This window comes from Netta rufina (genome assembly GCF_964035555.1).
Source record: "Netta rufina genome assembly, chromosome: 1".
Taxonomy (NCBI): domain Eukaryota; kingdom Metazoa; phylum Chordata; class Aves; order Anseriformes; family Anatidae; genus Netta; species Netta rufina.
In genome coordinates this window covers 198249889-198270591 of record NC_140123.1, presented here as the reverse complement: position 1 = coordinate 198270591, position 20703 = coordinate 198249889, and the positions used below count along the sequence as shown (strand labels likewise).

Below are 20703 nucleotides of genomic sequence, written 5' to 3'. Positions count from 1 at the left end.
ATGACAGCTACATGATCTAATACACCTTCACTTCATATGTTAGCAGAACAGTCTGAGTTTTTTCTCTGCAGCCACACCAGGCTAATGAATATGTGTTTATTCTCAGGAAACAGCATTCAGACTGGATACCCAGAACCTGGAGTCGGGCAGATTGAAATGCCCTTTTGATCCTCAGCAGCCGTTTGCATCTGTGATGGCAGGTAAAAAACCATCAGAGCCAGACGCTCAGTGGCTTCATGGGCAGACACCAGGGTCAGAGGCTCAGCAGATGTCACTGGTGGAGAAACTCTGGCCGTGGTTGTGCTTCCGATGCTGCTTTATGCTCTGGGACCTGGGGGAGCCTTCAGACTGCAGACACCAAACAGTTGGAAGTGCAGCAACACAAACAGAGAAATTTGAGTGGCTGTGAAACCTCTGAGCAGGATTTCATTCTCACCCAGTCATTTATCCTTTAAGAAGACAACAACAACAACAACAAAAAACCACATGGACAGACAATGTTTCAAGCACTTCTGGGCCTCTTTCCACAATTATCAATATGTTCTGCCCTTTGAAGTCTGCTGACATCCACTATTTCCATAAATACATTTTCGAGGTTTCTATTTACTCGAGTAGCCACTTCTGAAGCTGGAAGCCTAAGAACAAGATAGCACAATTGTTGCGTGCATCACAGCGCTGTGTGGTCTGACATTTGGTGCCGAGGAATGTCAGCTTGACCTCTGGATTTCAAACCACTATAAGAGCTACTTTTGTCATGGTTTGGTTCATAGCTTTGGACAATTTTCATTTAACTTGTCCATCAAGCCTATGAATACAAGATAAGAGTGAAGCACCATGACGTTTTCATTTACAGCCAAAGAGTAGTGGTGACAATGCTTTGAAGTATCAGTCACTCTGTGTTATAAAAAGAATATGACTAATGTTCAGTCTTTATTCTCAGATAGTAAGATAGATGATTTGTGATTCTGACCCAACAGATGGGGCAGGACTTCCTTTATTAAAAACAATAGATTAAAGCCAGTGCTTATTCTTCTCAGAGATCCCTAGAACTGTTTAATGACCGTGAAGTCTATTTTTAAAATGGAATTCTAGAAACTTTAACTATTTCTTTTTCTTAATGCAATATAGCTCCGTGATTTATTATAGAGTTGGCTAATTTCAGTAGCACTCTAGTACATCAACTTCTTTATTAAATCTTGTAAAATGAAGAAGCTGCTGTACTTTAGCTAACTAAACCATGAACTTTGGTACATAAGAATTTTATGGCTAGATAATATTAATGATTGGGCTGTTCCAGCATCCCTTCCCGGGTGTCTGTGCCTGGTGTCAAGTGCTTTGCAATAATGTACAAGGAGCACTGTAAAGAGTTACAGGCCTGACCAGAGAATGCATTCTTGACCTATCTTTGGATGATTACTTTATTCCCAAAAGTGCTAGGAGAGCAGTATAGCTCATGGATAAGATACACTGGAACTAGGGGAGCTCAATTCCCGTCTCTGCTACTGGAGAGAGGAATAGCCTTTGGAACATTGTTTCTCTCTGCATGGTTTAATTTATCTGCAAAATGGCAATAAATATTACTTACTTCCTTCAAAAAGCACTTTGAAATCAGATATAAATATGAGCTAAATATTATTTCCTTTTATTTCCATATGTAGGTTAACATGAGTGAGTAATTTTCATTCTAACAGCTAATCACTGAATTGTGCACAGCATTTCCCCCCAAGTAAATTCCATGGATTAATTACATGCTATTGGAAAAACTAGTCTTTCCAGCTAAAAATCACCTGCTCATCATCCATCTTCTATTACAAATTACTGCTCACCAAAACAATTCTGGAAATAACTGGAACTTGGACTGAAAGCCACAAGAAGTGCTGAAAGCGCCTTGTCAGCAGAACCTAGACAAGGATGAGCAGTTTCTGTTAGACCTTCAGGTTTATTGATCACTGAGTGCCTGTCAGTTAGCAAACACCAATTACCCTGCCCATTCCTCATTATGACAAATACCGTACTGAATGCACTATTGTTTCTTTACAAAGGCGACATGCTGTCTGAAAGATGTGCTTTCCAGTACGGTCAAGGAAATAATACATGAGTAACAGCAATATTGAAAAAAAAGAAAGCTAACAGATCTTTTTTTGGCCAAATAAGGTGTTTGCGGGTCACTGGGTTGTGGGGTTTTTGGTTTGTTTTGATTTTTTTTTTTTTAATGTGTTTATAAATTTTGCAAATGAAATGATACAACATTTGTGTTGATTGATATTTATTGTAAGTTTGCTCTTAACAAAGGACTTCTCACTAAAATATATTGTGAAATGTTTCTACTCAGAGCATCAGAAAACCTGGAAAGGTAATTTTATGTATCACACAGATCATTCAGCTTTTTATATGATTAAGGTCCACTTTTTAAAAACTGAATTACAGTTGCAAGCCATTAAACAAAAACAAAGTTTCTCTGACCAATAAAGATATCTTGTTATTTTTGTAGAAATGAAAGAGAATTGTAAAATGCACAATGTGGTTGAAAAAATAATAAAAAAAAAAAAAAACAAAATCACAGTAACTCTTTGCTTCCCTTTAGAAAAATACTGAGATCTGAAGGAAAGCAGAAAATATTGTGCAATTCTTAAAGTTGTGAAGTTTTACATTGCTCAGAAAGCTGACAGAAAATTAAATAGTAACTGCAAATGTAGCAAAAAAAATACAGTATTTTTTTTAAATTCTGGCTTCCTTATTCAAGCAAGATGTCATTTATTTTAGTGGAACTACTCACTATGTTAAAATGATCACAGTTTGGGTCTGTAGCCATATTCCTACCATTAACATGTTACATAGTTGAGAAGGTGCCTAAAGGTGCATAGTTGAGACTAGTGCCTAAATTCCTCTTCATGAATGGAGTGTCAGGCAGAGATCCCTACTTCAGGAAAGGGCCAAGATGAGAAGCTCCTGGGTTGGAGCATCCATAGTGTTTCAGCTCCAACCCAGGATCAGCAAAGCCATGTGTGCTGACAAGGCACATGACAAGGGTCATGAGAGCAAGCTTGGATTACTAGATGTCCTCTCCACATCATGCCCCCCCAGGCTCATGGGGCAGGATTTTCAGTTTGGATATTCTTACACCCCCTTAGCCCAAAGCTTATCAAAGCCTGGAAGGGAGGATTTTTTGGATGCCTAAAAGGCATCCAAAATTAGGCATGGACTTCTTCGCTTCTCAGACATGTTATTATAAATACTACTTCCATTTAAATATATAAGTAATTTCACAGAACCACAAATCCTATTAAAATATAAGACTATAACACTTTAAAGCATTAAATTAGTTCATAGGCAAATTAGATGCAGGTGATATTCACCCAACGGAACACAAATAGTTGTAATTTGTTTACTCCACAGCCGTAGAAACCCCATTTCTTTTTCATTTGTAGATGAGTATCTTTATGCTGGAACAGCTTCTGATTTCCTTGGCAAAGACACGGCTCTAACACGTTCCCTGGGACCTTCTCACGACCACCATTACATCAGAACTGACATTTCTGAACATTACTGGCTTACTGGTAAGATCCCAAACATATGCTGTTGTCATTTGCATTGTCCCCGTCTCTCTGAAGTTAATAGCCCCTTTCTTAAATAAATATATGTCCAGTAAGTGTAAATATAGATACTGTATCATGGTATCTTTGGATTATGTAGACTCTTTTGGAAAAAAGCTCAGTGGAACAAAAATGCACTTGAGAAAAGTCAAAAAGGTGAAAATACTAATTAAGGAAAGAGGAGGAGAGTAAGACCTAATAGTTCCTTCCATCTTTGATCCGTACATATGTATATAGTGCTATAATTGGAATACTATCATGACTAACATGCTTTTATTTCCAGTCTTGTTGGAATATTTTTTTTTCCTGATCACTTGTTAAAAGCTGTTCCCTCCAGTATGTTGAAATGACAGACTAGAAATTCCATGTTTTTAGGTAGGAGGTCTTTTCTCTCTCTCTCTCATTTTGTATTTTTCCCCCCTTTTTAGAAGGGGAAAAATACCTTTTGTTGCTGTCAGGATCATTTTAAAACCACTAAGGGCACCCTAAAATAGCTTCCCAAGCAAAACACTGCTTTTTCTTGTCCATTAAAAACATTCTGAGCTAGTAAACCCTCTAGAAAACTGGCCACATTTACACCCAGCCGGTCTCAAACCACACACAGAGTAACGTGGAAAACTTCGCTCACAAGCTAACCATGCTCAGTTAAAGCATCCCCCTTTTAGCTGTCATCTGTCTCTAAAGATGTGGCAACACTGGCCCTGATTCAGGCTGTCTGTGTAACTATTACGGGTGTATTGTAAAGCCAGGGCCTGCTGACCACAGGGTTAAGTTGTCTTCCCAGCAATCAACTTCTGAAAGGCATAATTTTGCCTGTTAACTCTTTGAGACCTCAACAAGAGGAAATATTCATACTTTTATTATTACTTCCCTACTCCTTCTCTCCCTCCTCCTAAGCTGTTGCTCTATAATTATGTCTAGATGTGGCTCCATAACCTCAAGATTTCTCCTGGGGAATGGGGAGGAAAGGAAAAAACACTTCAAGTCAACTTATGTTTCCAGATAGGAGTAGCCTATCTGATAGCCTAGAGAGATAGAAAATCTCACAGTGCAGTGCTAACATATCCCAGTTTCATCACCTGTACTCTTCAAATATATGGCTCAACATCTCTCTTGCTCCACCTCTTCTATCTCCTCCCTCTCATTGCTGCATGTCCCTTGTGCAGTTTAGGCCAGAAATGGGCTGCATGCAGTATTGGACTGGGATGGGTCCATCCCAGAGGCAGCTCTCTAACCATGTTCCTTAGCATCCGATTTTATTACTGGCTGCTTAGCATGGAAAGACAGTTGGGGTAGCATCCTAAGGGATGCTATAATATCCTAAAAAGACAGATTTACTGCAGTTTGATCCTAAGGAGCATCTGGTGTTATCATTAGTACATATCCACATCGATGAGCATTACAGGGGGATGAAAGAGGGCTCAGTTCCCAGCCCACAAGAACTTATAGCTTAAATATCCAGTTCCAAACATTTCTTCATGATATTAATGATTCTTCATGAGCAGTTTGAGACCAGGGAACAGTACAAGAACATAGGATAAACTAAAGGATTGAGAACTGTTTGTGTTTTAGTTTAGAGGTTGTGAGGGGAAGTCTGCCTTTCTTCTTTCCTATAGATTGGTTCATTTTTTAATTCTGTTTTTCACATAAAGCATCTGCATCTGTGAAAGATTTCTAAGGAGAATAATATATTAACATGTCTGGGGTTGAAAAACAGCTTCAGTGTGGCTGCAGTGTGAAAATATACCCTTGTTATGTAATCACCAAAGACCCCATATATTCTTCAAGTTTACTCTCTTTCCAGCCATATAAAAAACCACAGTCATGCTATAAGACTTCACAAACACAATCCATGCAGTGTTATACTAAGAGGCACAGGCATAAACTAGGTACTTTTAATATTTTGAAATGGTCCTTTTAAGGCTGGAGAAAATTTTGAGTGCAATTCTAAATAATGGGATCAGTTTTGCAGTAAGCCATAACGTAGTCAGTATATTGCTAGGTGATTGTGTAACATTACCAATTTCATACATTTTGTGCTTTCAGATGATATTGGTATATAAAAAAAAATATTTACTTAATTTCAGTTTTAAAACCTCCACCTCATCTAAATCCCGTCTTCCTTAAACCTACTACCCATTGACCAAATATGTGCTAGACCTCCAGGAAAGGTCATACATACTTGAGTAATTGTACAATTAGAAATAAATTATTTCCAGGCGTGATTCATGTTTTACTTAGGATAAGCATGAAATGTGTAACTTGATTTTTTTTTTTTTTTCCAGTGGGCTGCGGAAGTTTTTCTGTAATGCACCTTAATATTCTAAGGTGTTTTTTTTTTTCTTTCCTTTTTTTTTTTTTTTTTGTTAATTATTATTCCATTCCTGGAAACAAGATTATTCTTTCCTGGGGGAAGGCAGAGAAAGACAAAGCACAAGGGAAAAATGCGTAGGATACCTTCCAGTTCCTTGCAGGGCATCTCTATCTTGACTAATTAAGACATGTTTTAATCTCAGTGACTGAATAGCCGCTCTACAAAGGAGAAAGGGAGGAAGGCAGCTAATCTTTCCCATGACTCACACTCACACAGGCTCATACTCCTGCACGCAGTGGCACTGAAGGATGCTGCCTCCACTCAGCACTGCAGGGCTGGAGAATTGAGTGCTGTCACAGCAGCTGGCCAGAGCTGTTTGTTCCAGAGCTGGGGCCCTGGATGATGTGCATGGGGCTGGGCCCCTGCTCCGGAAGGCAAAACCGCCCACTGGAACTGTGTGCCTTCCTCCAGCTGAGATGGCAGAGGAGGGCATCCTGCAGTGGGGTACCAGACATACAGGCATCCACTAAATAGCTGCACATTCCTCCCTCCTTTACAGGAAGTTAAAGTCAGAGTTAGGATGAGAGCTTCCCTGCATACATGAATCTTTTTTTTGGTTTGGGGGGTTTGTTTGTTTGTTTTCATTTCAATTTAGTTGTCTTTGCCAGGGACAGATACTTACAGGCAATAACTTCTTTATGTCCTGCATGTTTTGGATGGAATTCAGCCCACTGAGCTTTAAAAGGCAAAAGTTAGCATCCTGTCTGAGCTCAGCCATTTCAGTTGTCTCTGCCTGTAATTTACAGAGAGAGGTGACACTTCCACAGGGTGACTCACTCCACCTATTGTAGGAATCTGTCTTAAAATAGGATTATTTATCATCACTTTCTTCCTTTCCCCAATCAGTCCCACCCTGAGAGAGGACCTGGGTGAGTGTAGGTTAGGAGCCTTACTACTTTGATGGTTGATGGTTAAAGGTAAATGAGGTGAGCACTGTCCTTTGTATCTTATCATGCCCCATATTTCTGGCAGCCCAGATACAAAGAGCTACTGCAGAAAGTGTCCAGCTGTTTTTGTTCGCTTTTTCTTTGTTCTAGGATTTGCTATGCATTTGCTGTCCTCTTTTTCTGGATTTAATAATTTTCTCTGGAAGCATTATTAATGCATGAGAGGTTGTCCTGGCTAAAATTAGTGCTTGCTTTAGAAGGGTGAAAATAGAAGGCAGGTAACCTACAGCAAACATGACCACCCCTGGGAACCAGCAGTAAAGGATTGGGTGTAGTAACTATTCCTACCAGACCACAGGAGCATGTTTAAAAAAAGCATGAGCAATACCTGAACCTCTGGTAGCTTCTTTCTCAAAGCTCCTGATGCCTTTAATTCCCTGTTCTGTTGCATACAGTCTGGCTATGAAATTAATATGTGGGAAAACTTTCTATTGAAATAATTAAGTGAGGACAGTGGTGTGTATGGGAAAACAAACACTGGTTTAAAATGATCACCGTATAATTTATTTCCCATGCAAAGAATCCAAAAACCTAATTCACAATTGATTTGAACTTGCTTTTCTATGGTTTTATGGAATGATTACAAGAGATGAGACAAATATTTCATTTGCAGAACACAATGTGCTTTTCAGTTCATGATCTCTTTTATTAAATTGTTTTCAATCTCTTGTTCTTCATATCTTTTATGGTGTATTCTTGTTTGGATTTTACTTTCAAGATCAGTGTTCTCCATTGTGATTTAAAATCATTAAATATTTGTGTTCCTTTAATTCGTTAGAGATTCTTTAAAATCTATTCCAGGAATTGGTATTGAGACATTTGTTTTTTCATTTGGCTTGCCAAGTAAAGCAATGAAATTTATTTTTAAAAGAGCATATATTCAGGGTTTTGTTATGTGAAAGTGGATTAAAAAAAATAAAAATCTATATGAAATTCAAAAGAATGCTACAGAAGTATTTCACAGGTTACTTTATTTATGAATTGTTTAATAAACTCCATACTACAGAAGCCGTATTGGAAGTCATTATGTATTTATTCATGGTTGGAGATCTAATCTTCAAAGAGGCCTTAAAGGCCCTGAGGAGTATCTGAATATTTGCTTTAGACTCAATTTGAAATCTTCACTTAAGTTTGTTGGGCCTGACGTCTTCATCTTTTCATTTTTCTGTTGGTGCCATTCTGTAGTGTCAGAAAGGTTTAAAATTATCACAGAGGCAATTATCACAGAATCACAGAATTTCTAGGTTGGAAGAGACCTCAAGATCATCGAGTCCAACCTCTGACCTAACGCTAGCAGTCCCCACTAAACCATATCCTTAAGCTCTACATCTAAACGTCTATGGCAATTTTGACCAATAAATTTACTCTTCTGTTATGAAGGTGCATATTCAGCAGCCCTTGAACATTTTGTCTCAAGTCTTTGACTGTGAACCTTTGAATCAAGGACCCTATTTTTGTTCTCTGTGTACCATAAAGTATATTGTGTAAACTCCTTGAGGTGAATATGAAGTAATAATCATTTAAAAAAAAAAAAAAAAAAAAAAAAAAGACATGAAGATACAATAAAAGGTATTAATAGTATTTCCCACAAATCACCAATGTTTGCTCTGCCATCTTACACCGTACTCCTTACTATCTTTCACTGCAGCCTTACCTGGGACAAAGACCATGTATTTTATTACTGAAAGAATGTATCTCAGAGTCAAGGGTCTCTTTGCATTGTATTTGCATAAGCAGTTCTGTTTAAAGAAATATAGCATTGCTCCACGGGCCCTCAAAAGAGCTCATTTATTGTAGCACACTGGGCAATGTCTTAAAAAAAATCACATCCCAAAGTATCTGGCTGACTTGTGCAACACAGTGTGGTTGCCTGCCCTGTTGCAGTCTGGAGCCTGCATTTGTTTAATGTCTGATTGTAGTCTGTAAGGAAAAAAGAAAATAAAAATGGTGAAAAAGTAGAACAGAAGAAGACAACATGAACATGAGATCTGAATAAGACAGTCAAGAACATGGATGAAGTTCTTGGCCCAATGAGATGCAGGCAGAGATAGGCTTTCTTTGTCAGAGACCAGAAGTAACACAACTGCCATGCCACTCTGTGCAAAAAGCAAAATAGCCCAAACAGAATGTTATAGAATCAGCCTGGCTGAGGTTGGAAGATGGCCTCTGGAGGCCATCTGGTCCTCAATCCAGGACACTCAGAGCAGGTTGCTCAATACGATATCCTTTGGCTTTTGGAAATCTCCAAGGAGATTTCTACTCTACTCTACTCTACTCTACTCTACTCTACTCTACTCTACTCTACTCTACTCTACTCTACTCTACTCTACTCTACTCTACTCTACTCTACTCTAGAGGAGACTCTACAGACTCTCTGAGCAACTTGTTCCCAGATTGATATAACTAACGTTTTGATGCAAAACAAGGAACCATCTCCTTAAAACTAGTTAGAGTTGTGGAGTTTGGTGTGCTAACCTTTGCTAATGTAATCTCAGCAAGGCACTGTGTTGGATTTGTAAATAGAGATGGTAGGATTGTTAAAGCACAGGTTTGTAGAAAACTTTTAACTTGGAAAAGATGTCATTTATGTTTGAATTTTTAATCCCATGGATCAATCAAAGTTCTTTCATTCATTTGCAAGCTATCTCTAGTAAACAGTAGTGTATTTCTATACTCATAACTACTGAAATGTGTAATTAAATTAATTAAATTCTACCATGGAATTTGGGAAAAAAACACTTAGCTTGATGTTGGTGGTTAGAGAATGAGTGATATGGCAGACTTTTGCAGTCATTGTATTGAAGGTCTTCTTCCTTTCAAACAAGAAATGATACCCAATGCTGCATATTTATGTAAGTTGTAGTAAACTGCATACATAAAAACATCACACCAAGAGCAAGTATCTCAGAATCCCTGCTGGTTTTCTCTCAGAGCTTATAACAAACTTGCCACTGTGTGTCTATATAGTGATATATTTATTTCACTGAAAGATGCAACATAAATGTAGATATTTAAGAAGAATTTTAATAACAAGACTTTTCTTCATAACATCTTTTTTTGGGGGAACTTCTAGGAGCAAAGTTCATTGGAACTTTTCCCATCCCGGATACCTATAACCCAGATGATGACAAAATCTACTTCTTTTTCCGAGAAATATCACAAGATAGTGGCACATCTGACAAGACAATTCTTTCTCGAGTTGGAAGAGTTTGTAAGGTGAGGGCTCTGTCTTTTACACTATTTAAAACAACGTACAATGTTTGAAAAAGGAAAAGATAAAAAGATAAAAGATAAAAAAAAAGATAAAAATAATTTAAAAAAAAGGTTTGATCTGTCCTGAAATTTTTCAGAGCATACAATGCTACTGCTGTTTGACATGTACTAATCCAAAAAATACTTAATATTGACTGCATATATTTTATAAAAGCTAATATGCTTATAAATGAAAATCCTTTGTCTAAATGATGATGTATTGACCTTCAGATATGCAACAGTGACCTCTGTTTCACAAACTTTTATTAAGGATTCACTTGATGTTGTCTACACAATGGCAAAGTATTTGGATTTTTGTGAAAAGTGCTCAGTGAATGGAGGGATATACAAATCCATCACTTCAACATAGATCAGCACATCGCTTGTGGGCATTACTGAGAGCTGAGGTCATTCGTTTGTTTTTAAGCATTCCTGATAATCAGTTTGGGTGGGACTGGTTTTAAAAAAAAAAAAAAAAGTAGTTTCTGAGCTACGTCCACACCCACCTGGAGGTTTTCTTTCCTGTGAAGTGCTGTCTTTGACCTGTTTACAAGCGTGAGCCAGGAGCTGACTCTGCTGCAGTATAAGAAGTCCCATTTAGTTGGTGCCTGAATTGCTTTAAGAGATTATTTTCTTTACTTTCTCAATCATTATGTTTGTTTTTGCCCCTTATGAAAGATTTCTCCCCTTATGGTATGCATAATGTAGATTTTTATGAGCTGCACTCTTTCTGAATAAGCATCTTTGTCAAGGGAAGAAGCCTCTTCAAACTGTAATGAGAAGATAAACCAATTCCTGTCATATGAAGGCAGTAAATAGTTTGTGGTTGAACAGCCTGCTGGTTTTGCTAATTTGTTCTTCCCGTTATAGTGGAATGGTCTCTTGACTTCTGTGACAGACATACTGTCTATCCTCTCCTTTATCTCATAATATTTTAGGAAGAGATGCAGTCAGAGTAGATGCTCCCATCCTGTTCTTAAGTCTTTAGTGAATCCGGGTGCACAGGAATTGCTGGCAAAAGACAGAAAATGGGACTTTAAAGTTGTTTTAATATTAATAAACATAAACTTTGAGCAAATGTTTTTCATGTGCCTAACTAGGCATCAGCAACACTATTATAGCAAGCACATTAAGTATGTACATTTCTGTGATATTTTGTTCAGTTGTTTTCATTTACATGCATTTTCTGAGTAAAGCAGCTCCTCTGGCAGTGAAAATAGTCTTCTTAAGGAGAAAATTGATAACTAGCGAAGAAGCAAAAGAGTTTGTGATTTGCATTAAGATACATCTAGCAGAAAGGCACACAGAAAGCTAATGAACACACACTGAAAACAAAGAGCAGATACATGTGCATGAATGCATAAATGCATATGACTGTTCTGCAGACCAGCAAACTCCTAACAACTGAGATTTCAGTGACCACAGCCATTTCACACTTCTGTCCTTGACCTAAAATGTTAAGAAAACAGAAAAAAAAACCACCTCATTCATAAATCAGTTCTCTAGTAGGTTTTTAGCCAGACGAAAGAATGGATAATCTGTAGTTGGGTATTTCACAGTGGTGTGATTAATGGCAGAATGGAAATGCAAACACACATGATTTGCAGCTAGACATGGCATTTGCTGATTATGAGAAAGCACTTAATGCATTAGGAAAAATTGGTAGACAACAATTTTCAAGTCAAGGCACTGGGGAGATTATATTAAACTAAGATATATTAGCTAGAGATGTCCAACATCCTCTACCTAGAGAATAAGCTGATAAGGTATCATAATAAAAGCAAAAGTATTGCAAGAAGATCCTAACAACTGTGTGTAATTGTACCTTGCATTCAAGGTATCGAATGGGCAAAAACAAGACTGAATTTGTAGGGTAACCACGTTAAGTGGAAATAAATTGTTTTGAATTTTATTTTTAATAGTCAAACCAACACAACAGAAACTGGTAAGTAAGGTGATTATTATTAATGCTATTATTAATGTTTTATACCATCTTCTTTACTGAGTGCTTCCTGATGGATTCAGAATTCTCTTGATAGTTTATACTCCTGTATTTTTGTATGACTGTCTTCATTATCTTGCAAATTGTGAAAATTATTAAAATATAAGTAGAATTATTACGTTTAATATAAGTTAAAATGCACAAATAAACTCCTCTATTTACAGACTAAGATCCTCTGTATCTGTGGTCTGCTGTAACACCTCTGTTATGATTAATTCTCTCCAGTATAGGATCCATGTCTTTGGTTAAAATGATGGATAAAACTACAATTTCTGCTTGCACTGTCTCCTAAATGTACTGCATAATGTTAAACCTTTGCTTTCTTTCCTCAGCAAGCATGGAGTAACGGTGGATGGGAGAGCAGAGATTTTTGAAATCATTTGCTTGGTGTAATCCCAATTTTTCTCTACTAGAGCTCAATTGCTGTCTACCTCACTGTGCCTTAGGGCTCCTGTACATTAACGCCAGAAACACATGCTGAAATTAGAATAGGCTTTGTTTTTAATAAGGAGGTTAGTCAATGCAGCTTATTCTTTGGCTAATTTTCAGTGACTCAACAATATGGTCTCTCACTGATCTTACCCCTTAGGGAAAATCTTCTCTGGAAAGCATTCCCTTTTCCCAGCTACTTACACACCCAGAAGATTACAATGCTCTCACTGGCAGCTCTTTGCCCAGAGTCAAACAGCTGTCACTTGTCCTGTTCATAAGACCATACTTATACTTACCGTCTCGAAGCTTGTGTTGTAATAACGCAGCCACTATAGCAGTAAATAGCACTAATTTAGATTTGCGTCATCTGCATTCTGTAGATCACCAGGGGATATCAGTATGAATTGGAAGGAAGTGTTTTCAACAGTCACTTTCAGAGTCAGTTGTGTAATTTATCATGGCAAATGGCATTTTCTATTTTTGGTTTGAGGGAGGTGGAAAAGTAGCATTGGCCTATCCATATTATCTGCTACTACTTATGGTATGTTTCTCCTTTTATAAAGAATAATGTGTTAGGTTATTCGCTTTCTTTTCAAGAACAGTCATAAGTGAAGAGAGAGAAATACTATTAAATATTTGCCAGTGATATGTATCTATTTTTTTAAAACATACAGATACACTTGTGCATATTACATTCATCATACAAACCTTAACATCTTAAAAGCGTGGGTCCATATACTTCTATTTCTAGAAACACAAGATTAAGCTGTTACAGCTCCACTCTCTTCAAGCCCACACTGCAGAACAATCTTGCATTAGCCAAAGACATGACACAGTCATTACACACTGAGTCTCATTTTGAAAACAAAATGCATCATCTCTGCAGTGTGCCCTTTGCAGTCAAATAACAAGTCAGATACTTTTTTTTTGGTATACATGTCCACCACAAAATAATTACAGAATTGGGATTGCATTTAAGGACAACCTCGCATATGCACAAATCTAACCCTAGAAAAGGTTTCCCTCCTATTTTTCCCCCACAAAGTGAGAAATAAAAATCCTAATTGCAGAAGCCCACATAAGTGTTTTGGATAAGGAAGAAGGTTGTTGGAGTTTTTGTTTGTTTTCTCTATAACATCACATTTTTTTCATAGTTAAAACCTCATTCTATTGGAATGGAGTGGAAATTAGCCAAAAGTGGTAGTTTCTCTGCTACAGTATGAAAATCCTGTTTATTATTACAGCACTATGTATTTGCTGTATTATAAGCTTCTCTTTAATGCTTTTGGTGATGTATTGCAAAAATTAGTGCATGCAGTCTCAGAGTCTGATTTCCAGGAGACCTCAACTGCCAAGAAATCAGACTTAAGCCCCCGATGTTGTTTTCATATTTCCCATAGTGTTCAACACCCAGAAGTGTCCTTTGTTCTAGTGGGAACAAGTGAGCTCTTTGTCTCTTTTTTTTTTTTTTTTTTTTTTTTTTTTTGAGGGGGTGGGGTTTAGTGGCTGTTATGCCATTCCACCCTAATATATACCCAGCTGTACCTGGGGATGAGAATATACCAATTAGGCACAGCTCTCTAGGTTAAAATGTACTTTCTAAAGGCACTGGAATGTAATCATTTTAAGCACTCCTGAGTTGAGAGTGCGGGACACACCCTGCATTCCACCTTAGGGTAATGTGATTTATTTCCAAAGCCATGAACACGAGCAGAGTTCAAGGCCGTGACCTTGCCTCCTGTCTGGTGTTTAAGGCAATTTGTATTCCTGGAGTGGCAGCAGGGAGCTATTCCACCCCTAGCCTGAGTACAGGGTCTCCAGTGGGCTCTGATGTGGGACTGCTGGCATGCAAAAGTTGGGGGGTGTTTTTTTTTTTTTTTGTACTGGAAATAGTCTAGCCATGCCTTTACTGTGACTGGAAGTAACTGGGTCATTAACATTCTTTGTATTTCTATATCATGTAATGCATCATTGTGTAGATAATTGATCTCTCTCCACAAAACATTTGAGTTGTCCACATAGTGTAATGCTTTACCATTCAGCAGTATTAGCTAGGATCCCGGAAGTGAAATAGCCATGTTAACATGTTCTCAGCAGGGTTAATTAGTCTGGGCTCACCGCCATACTCGTGTAACTATCCTGCTTCCAGTTCTGCAGGCAACTCATTCCAGACTAGATTTAACTTACTGCGTATTACATGCTTACATACTTTCTTCGTCACCATAATATTGCTTAGCCGCAATGCTAACCAAAGCTAGCGGTTTGTATATTTATTTATTTATTGAAATCTCTGTGATCATGATTAAAACCATTTAGAAAAAGTAATCCCTAGGAAAACTTTGGCCCTTGTTTGACAGCTGGGCATTTTTGCAGCTGTGTATCCTTCAGCAGCCAGCTCCTCCTGGACATCCAAGTTTGACATTTTAATGTTATATGCTGTCTGAAAGTTTTCAAATATTGTAGAAAAGCAGATGCTCATCAAGATGATTTCATTTTAAGGACTGGTGTGCTGGAGACAGCCCAGCTCCATACAATATTTGTTTTCTAACTGTGATGAATTATGAGATATAACACCAGGCTTTGACAGGTCTTTTGGTCCAGCTTTCCTTATTGGCAAGGGTACAGGCGCAGTATAGGAAGTTTGGTATGTTTTTGTCTCTCATGGGTGCATTTCAACAATGTAACTGGAGTTTGTTTTGTTTTGTTTTGTTTTGTTTGGAGGTGTGTCATGATTTGCAGATGAAGCAAAAATATGTAAGATATGCTTATATATAAAGAGGTGTGACTGCATTTTACTGAGCCTCCGGGAAAATGAAAAAGAAATTATAGTGTCAATATAGTGCTTTAAAAGCTGGGTTACGGAAATGCAGCTGCACAACCTCTGAAGCAAACTCTAGAAATCATCTCAGTTGCCTGAGACACTCATTGCCAGAACATGTTTTTGACAACCCAGCAGCTCAGAAGTGAGGAACTTGCAGAGTTAATTGGAGAGATGTACCAATGCATAATCCAAAATTCTGGAGTTCAGAGTGCTTTGGTTCAGACTTTTGTACATCTTTAAGACAGTAAATGACTTTGTGATTTTGGAAGTTTTCTAATGTGACAAAATTAGCTCTCTGAATTTTTTCTTTCAGTACCATTAACCTGAAGATGTACTCTTCATGGTTTACTGTTCAGGCTTTACTGATGTTTCTTGACTAGTGCTGAAATCTAAAGAGATCTGTAAGACCTACCTTTGTTTTGTTCATCTGCTTTTCCAGCTCTATATCTTTGGTTGTGTATACTGAGATCACACTGGCCCACACTAGTGGCTTTAGGTGCTTGACAGTGTCAAAGCAAAGTATCCAGGCATCCACCTCAGTCGGTAAATGCAGATGACTATTTTTTTAAAGGAAGATGCAGCACCTTCCATCTTCAATCCAAATTGTTCTTTGAAGGCCATATTTTCCACTAATTATAATGGGAGCTTTGTCGTACTGGGTCCTGAGGATGTGAAATTCAAAACATTCCTATTCAAGAATGTGAAATTTTATGGCAAATTCAGGCCTATTCGTTCAGACAGAAACCGGTTTAACCTAGTGCTGCCTCACGCTGTTTTACAATACTTCTGTATAAGATTTGACAGTGCCCTTAATGCACTCAAACATACAAACTCACCCCTTCTATATGACACTAATTGTGTGATCCTTCTAACCACTTGTCTTGCTTGTGGCTTCACGATCAAAATGGTAGATATTGTAAGTTGAAGGTTTTTTTTTTATTTATTTATTTTTTTAACCTGTCATTTTATATCCTTTTATGTATTTATATCATGTAATTTATATTAAGTATATATGAAACTACGGATAAAAAACAGGTAAAGGCAATTCAAACATACTGGATTAAACCACAAACAGATTATACCCAAAATTTAAGGTAGATTTTCCTGAGAGTTAATTAACATTTTTGTTTGGTCGAGCCATCATTTTTTTGCTCAATTCAAATTTCCACTGGGGTTAAAGCGAACAGCCTAATGAAATACATCTATTTTGTGTCAGCCTTTAAATAGTTCTGGGGAGTGTTCTTAGTATTGTCAAACCTGTTGGAAGTAATTTCAGCAGGGTTACTAAATGACTCTGAATGACTCTGCAGTATAATGATACTTTATCACTTCAAAGTCTAAAAAGCTTAATTTTATTATTTCATTTGTCCCAAATCACATTCAGACATGCTCTCTCTCTCCCTTTCTTTTTATCTTAACCTGTTAGTTTCTGTAATGTCCCTGTTCCCTCCTCCCCCCCCCATATGCTTTGCAACCATCCAGAAGATCTCTTTGCCGGTTAGATTTTCCAATTTGGATCTCATCCAAAGTTAATTCAGTAGAAATGTCTGAGTCTGATGTTTAAACACTTTCCAAAATAAAAATCACCATTTTCCATAGTGAACCAAACAATTATGTATGCTTAATGTGAGTACATTACCATTCTGAATTAAATAACAGCAAATCCACTTGACGAGCAGGAACTCAAAGCTACAATATAGTTTCTTACACCCATAGTTCAGACAGAAGGCATTTTCACATAGATGTGGCCTATAGCCTTGTAGTTTGAGCTATGGTTTTCAGTTGCAGTAACAACCCTCTTTCCACTATTCTTAATGCCTAGAAAGATGTGATTGCCCAGAGAGGCATCCTTACCCAAAGGTTTCATGTCAGTTTTCCAGTGATGGGTTGTGTGATCAATGGGTTTGGTAATTTTGCCATAGGTCCAGCTACTTGAGTTTCATTCTAGTTTCAAGCCAAACGCTTCCCTCATTCAGTCCTTCTGGGCATTTACTCATTTCAGCCTGTAAGTCAAAAACAAGCATTCCACTAACCACAGCACTCCTGCATGCTTCTGGTAATAGAGATGTGTGCCCCTCCTGTCTTAAGTCTGCTGTTTATATAGGGCAGAGGTTGAGGCAAATGTTTATCTTTTCTATTTGTTTTGGTTTCAGTATCTATATTTGACCCTGGTTGTGCAATCAACTTTGTAAATGTAGAGCCATCAATAAATGATTTGATCCACAAGCTATAATCTTAGTCTATACTAGTCTATACTAGATACTTAAGTCTATACTAGATACTAAACTCTCCAACTCCTTTTGCACCAATCAGTGTGGATTATACTAAGGGAATGACGCCAGCCAGTACAAAGGTATGAGGGCAATGAATCCACTGCACTAATGCTGAGGACCATTTAGTCAAAGTGCCTGACCAATGGCACTGTCTCAAGATGGGGACAGTAAGCAGGCAGCAGGACAAGGTATGCATTAGGCTCTGGACTGTGATGGGCTATGATTTCAGAAAGGTATTGAAGAGTGTCAGCTCCCAGGGACCAAAAAGCAGTCTGGGGTTTTCCACATCTGTAATCTTGAATTATGGATTGTCTGTTTCAAGAGGTGATGGTATTCAACTCTCCAGAAAAATATGGAAAATTATTATAAAAATATTCTCTGTAAACAGGTTTGCCTAGGGGAAAATTTAATGGCAAATTAAGCAAATCTAGAGGAACTTCTGAATATGCTGTTGGAGGTGATAAGGGACAGTCAGTCTGCTCTCTGAGACAGTTTGAGAAGCACCGTAGAGCTATCCAGTTGATGCTTAGTTGCATCAATACATCAATATATTAAGAAGAACTTCTTTACTGAAAGGGTTGTTAGGCATTGGAATAGGCTGTCCTGGGGAAGTGGTTCAAGCGCCATCCCTGGAGGTCTTTAAAAGACATTTAGATGTAAAGCTTAGTGATGTGTTTTAGTGGAGGACTTGTTATTGTTAAGTCAGAGGTTGGACTAGGTGATCTTGGAGGTCTCTTCCAACCTAGACCCTGGTAAGGAGGAAGGCTAAATTTATTCCAGGCTTTCTTGTTGAGGTAATGTGTGACTCAGGCTCTTCCTATCAGTGGTCCATGCACATTCACATCTTTAGTTTTCCTGTCTGATTGTGTGCAGATGCTACTGCAGTGTTAGAGAACTTACAATGTACAGTCTGTAGGCTGAAGCATTTATCCCATTCTGCCAGGCTAGACTCTGCAAGGGATATCTCTGTGGCAAAACATATTATGCACAAGGCCAAGTCCTGACCACATCATGATCTTTGGATCAACTAGCTTAAGCAGCAGAAACAGCAAAACTAGCAATATCTACTGTGTCCAGATGGGTTGGTGTCTTATATGAAGCAATTTGCAATCCTGTAATAAGAAGCTTTCCCTGTGAAAGATTCGGTCATCTCATATAAACAGCAGAATTACTAAATAGTCACCACTCTCACTTGAAGATGGAAACTGTGCACATAGAGATGAACTGACTTTCCAAGTTTACTCTAGGTATCCATAGCAAAGAGCAAGCAGTCACAGATCTAAATTGCATGCACCTCCTTTCTCTTGTTTATATTGCAAGTGTATTTTTATTCTCTCTCTCAGTCACACTTCATGGATTGCTTGATGTTTTTGGACCTGAACCATAGCTTGCTGAAATCATGGGAGGAATCTTTTCTCTGACATCAGTATGGTTTAGAACAGAACTTTTCAACCTAAATTTATGAAGAAGGAAGTCTTATTTTCCTGTGTTATGCCAGTACCTAACAGAGTCAGATAGGGCCAGAATACAGAAAATAAAACCTAATAATTAAAAATAAAAATAAAAATAAAAATAAACATTTGAAGACAGAAGTCCACTGATAAGGCTGTTGGCTGTTTCACTGTTTATAAACATAATTTAAGTCTGCTAGAAGTGTATTTTTTTTGTTTGTTTTGTTTTGTTTCTGATTTTTTTTTTTTTTTTTTTTTTTTTTTTTTTTTTTGTTTTCTTGTTTATGTCCCCTCTGCCTCCCTTCCTCCTCGTAATGTATGATTTTGCTGCTGGGCAATGCATTTTTTTTTCTGATGGCTTTGTAATTAGATAGACTGCCCAAAAGGGAAAGGCTCCAGGGTCTTTTGCAGTTTCAGCACTTTTTCCCTCTGTTCTCCAATATTTCCTTTTACTGAGGCCAGGAATTTGCTTTGGATGGTCCTTTTGCACATCTTGCCACTGGCTCTAATTAATAACCTGTTTCTAGAATTTTCACTAATTGTCTTTTATTTATTTTTTTTTTTAAAGTGACTGTTCAGGATAATCACTGTCTTTAAAGTTTTATGAATCACAGTGTTTGACATCTTTGATGTTGATTGATTTTCAGAAAACAGCACTTTTTGTTCTAATGTTCATTTTGTCACTATTACTCACAAACAAATAAGAGATTTAAAACCCCAGTGATGCAGATGTTCTTTAGCCTTGCTGCCATCTGTTTTCCTGTCTACTGGATTCCAACACATATATTTGTAAATTTCAATGAAGCTATATTATGTATAAGATAAAATAGAATAGAAAATATGACCAACCTATTTTTTTAAGTGAATTTTTAAATCATTTGTTCATTGACTGTAGTCTGACAATTTTTTTATTTTTGCAATAATCTGGTAATTTATCACAAATCAGAGTTTTTGAAAAGCAAGTTGTTTTGTTCTTTTGTACATAAATTATAGGCCACGAAGTTGAGATTTGCATAGAAGTCTCCAAAGGAAGACATTTGATACGGCCTTATTTTACTTCACAATTTTGCATTATGACATTTAAACAACATTCTTTATTGCTTTCAGAAAACCTTACTTACACATGAACCTGGGTTCACTGAAGTTGTGTATTAAATATTTAAATTCTTACAATAGCTTGGTGTAATTGTTTTTTTTTTTTATTATCATTATTATTTTTTTTAGAACAAATTCATGACAAAAAGATAAAAATTGAAGATTTCTGTAGAATAAAAGTATCTTTAATTAAAAATACATATTTAATTTATTTTAAATTTATTTCAATTGAAATCATATTGGATTTCTTCCCAACTTTTGTAGATATTTTCTGTGTCTTTGTGTTCTTTTTGGTATTCTTTCCTCAACACATGACAGATTGAACTGCCCACCTTCTAGTTGGCAATAATCTAAATCTCTAACTCATGCAAACACTAGCAACTGAGATTTTACAGGCACTTCTTCCTGTTAAAAAAAGGTATTTCAGGCGGAAGTGTTGGTATCTGTTACAGTTTGTGAGATT

General features: G+C 37.3%; 1 protein-coding gene across 1 annotated transcript in view; it reads left to right on the top strand.

Annotated features, from left to right (window-relative positions):
• Positions 1–20703, top strand: part of SEMA3D (semaphorin 3D) — a gene marked incomplete at its 5' end in the record, with an annotated part of 98923 nt that overhangs the window by 37240 nt on the left and 40980 nt on the right. The window contains 3 exons of the mRNA XM_084288471.1: positions 107–200; positions 3429–3557; positions 9988–10130. Of these exons, the coding sequence (XP_084144597.1) occupies positions 107–200; positions 3429–3557; positions 9988–10130 (366 nt within the window). The remainder of the gene's footprint in view (positions 1–106; positions 201–3428; positions 3558–9987; positions 10131–20703) is intronic.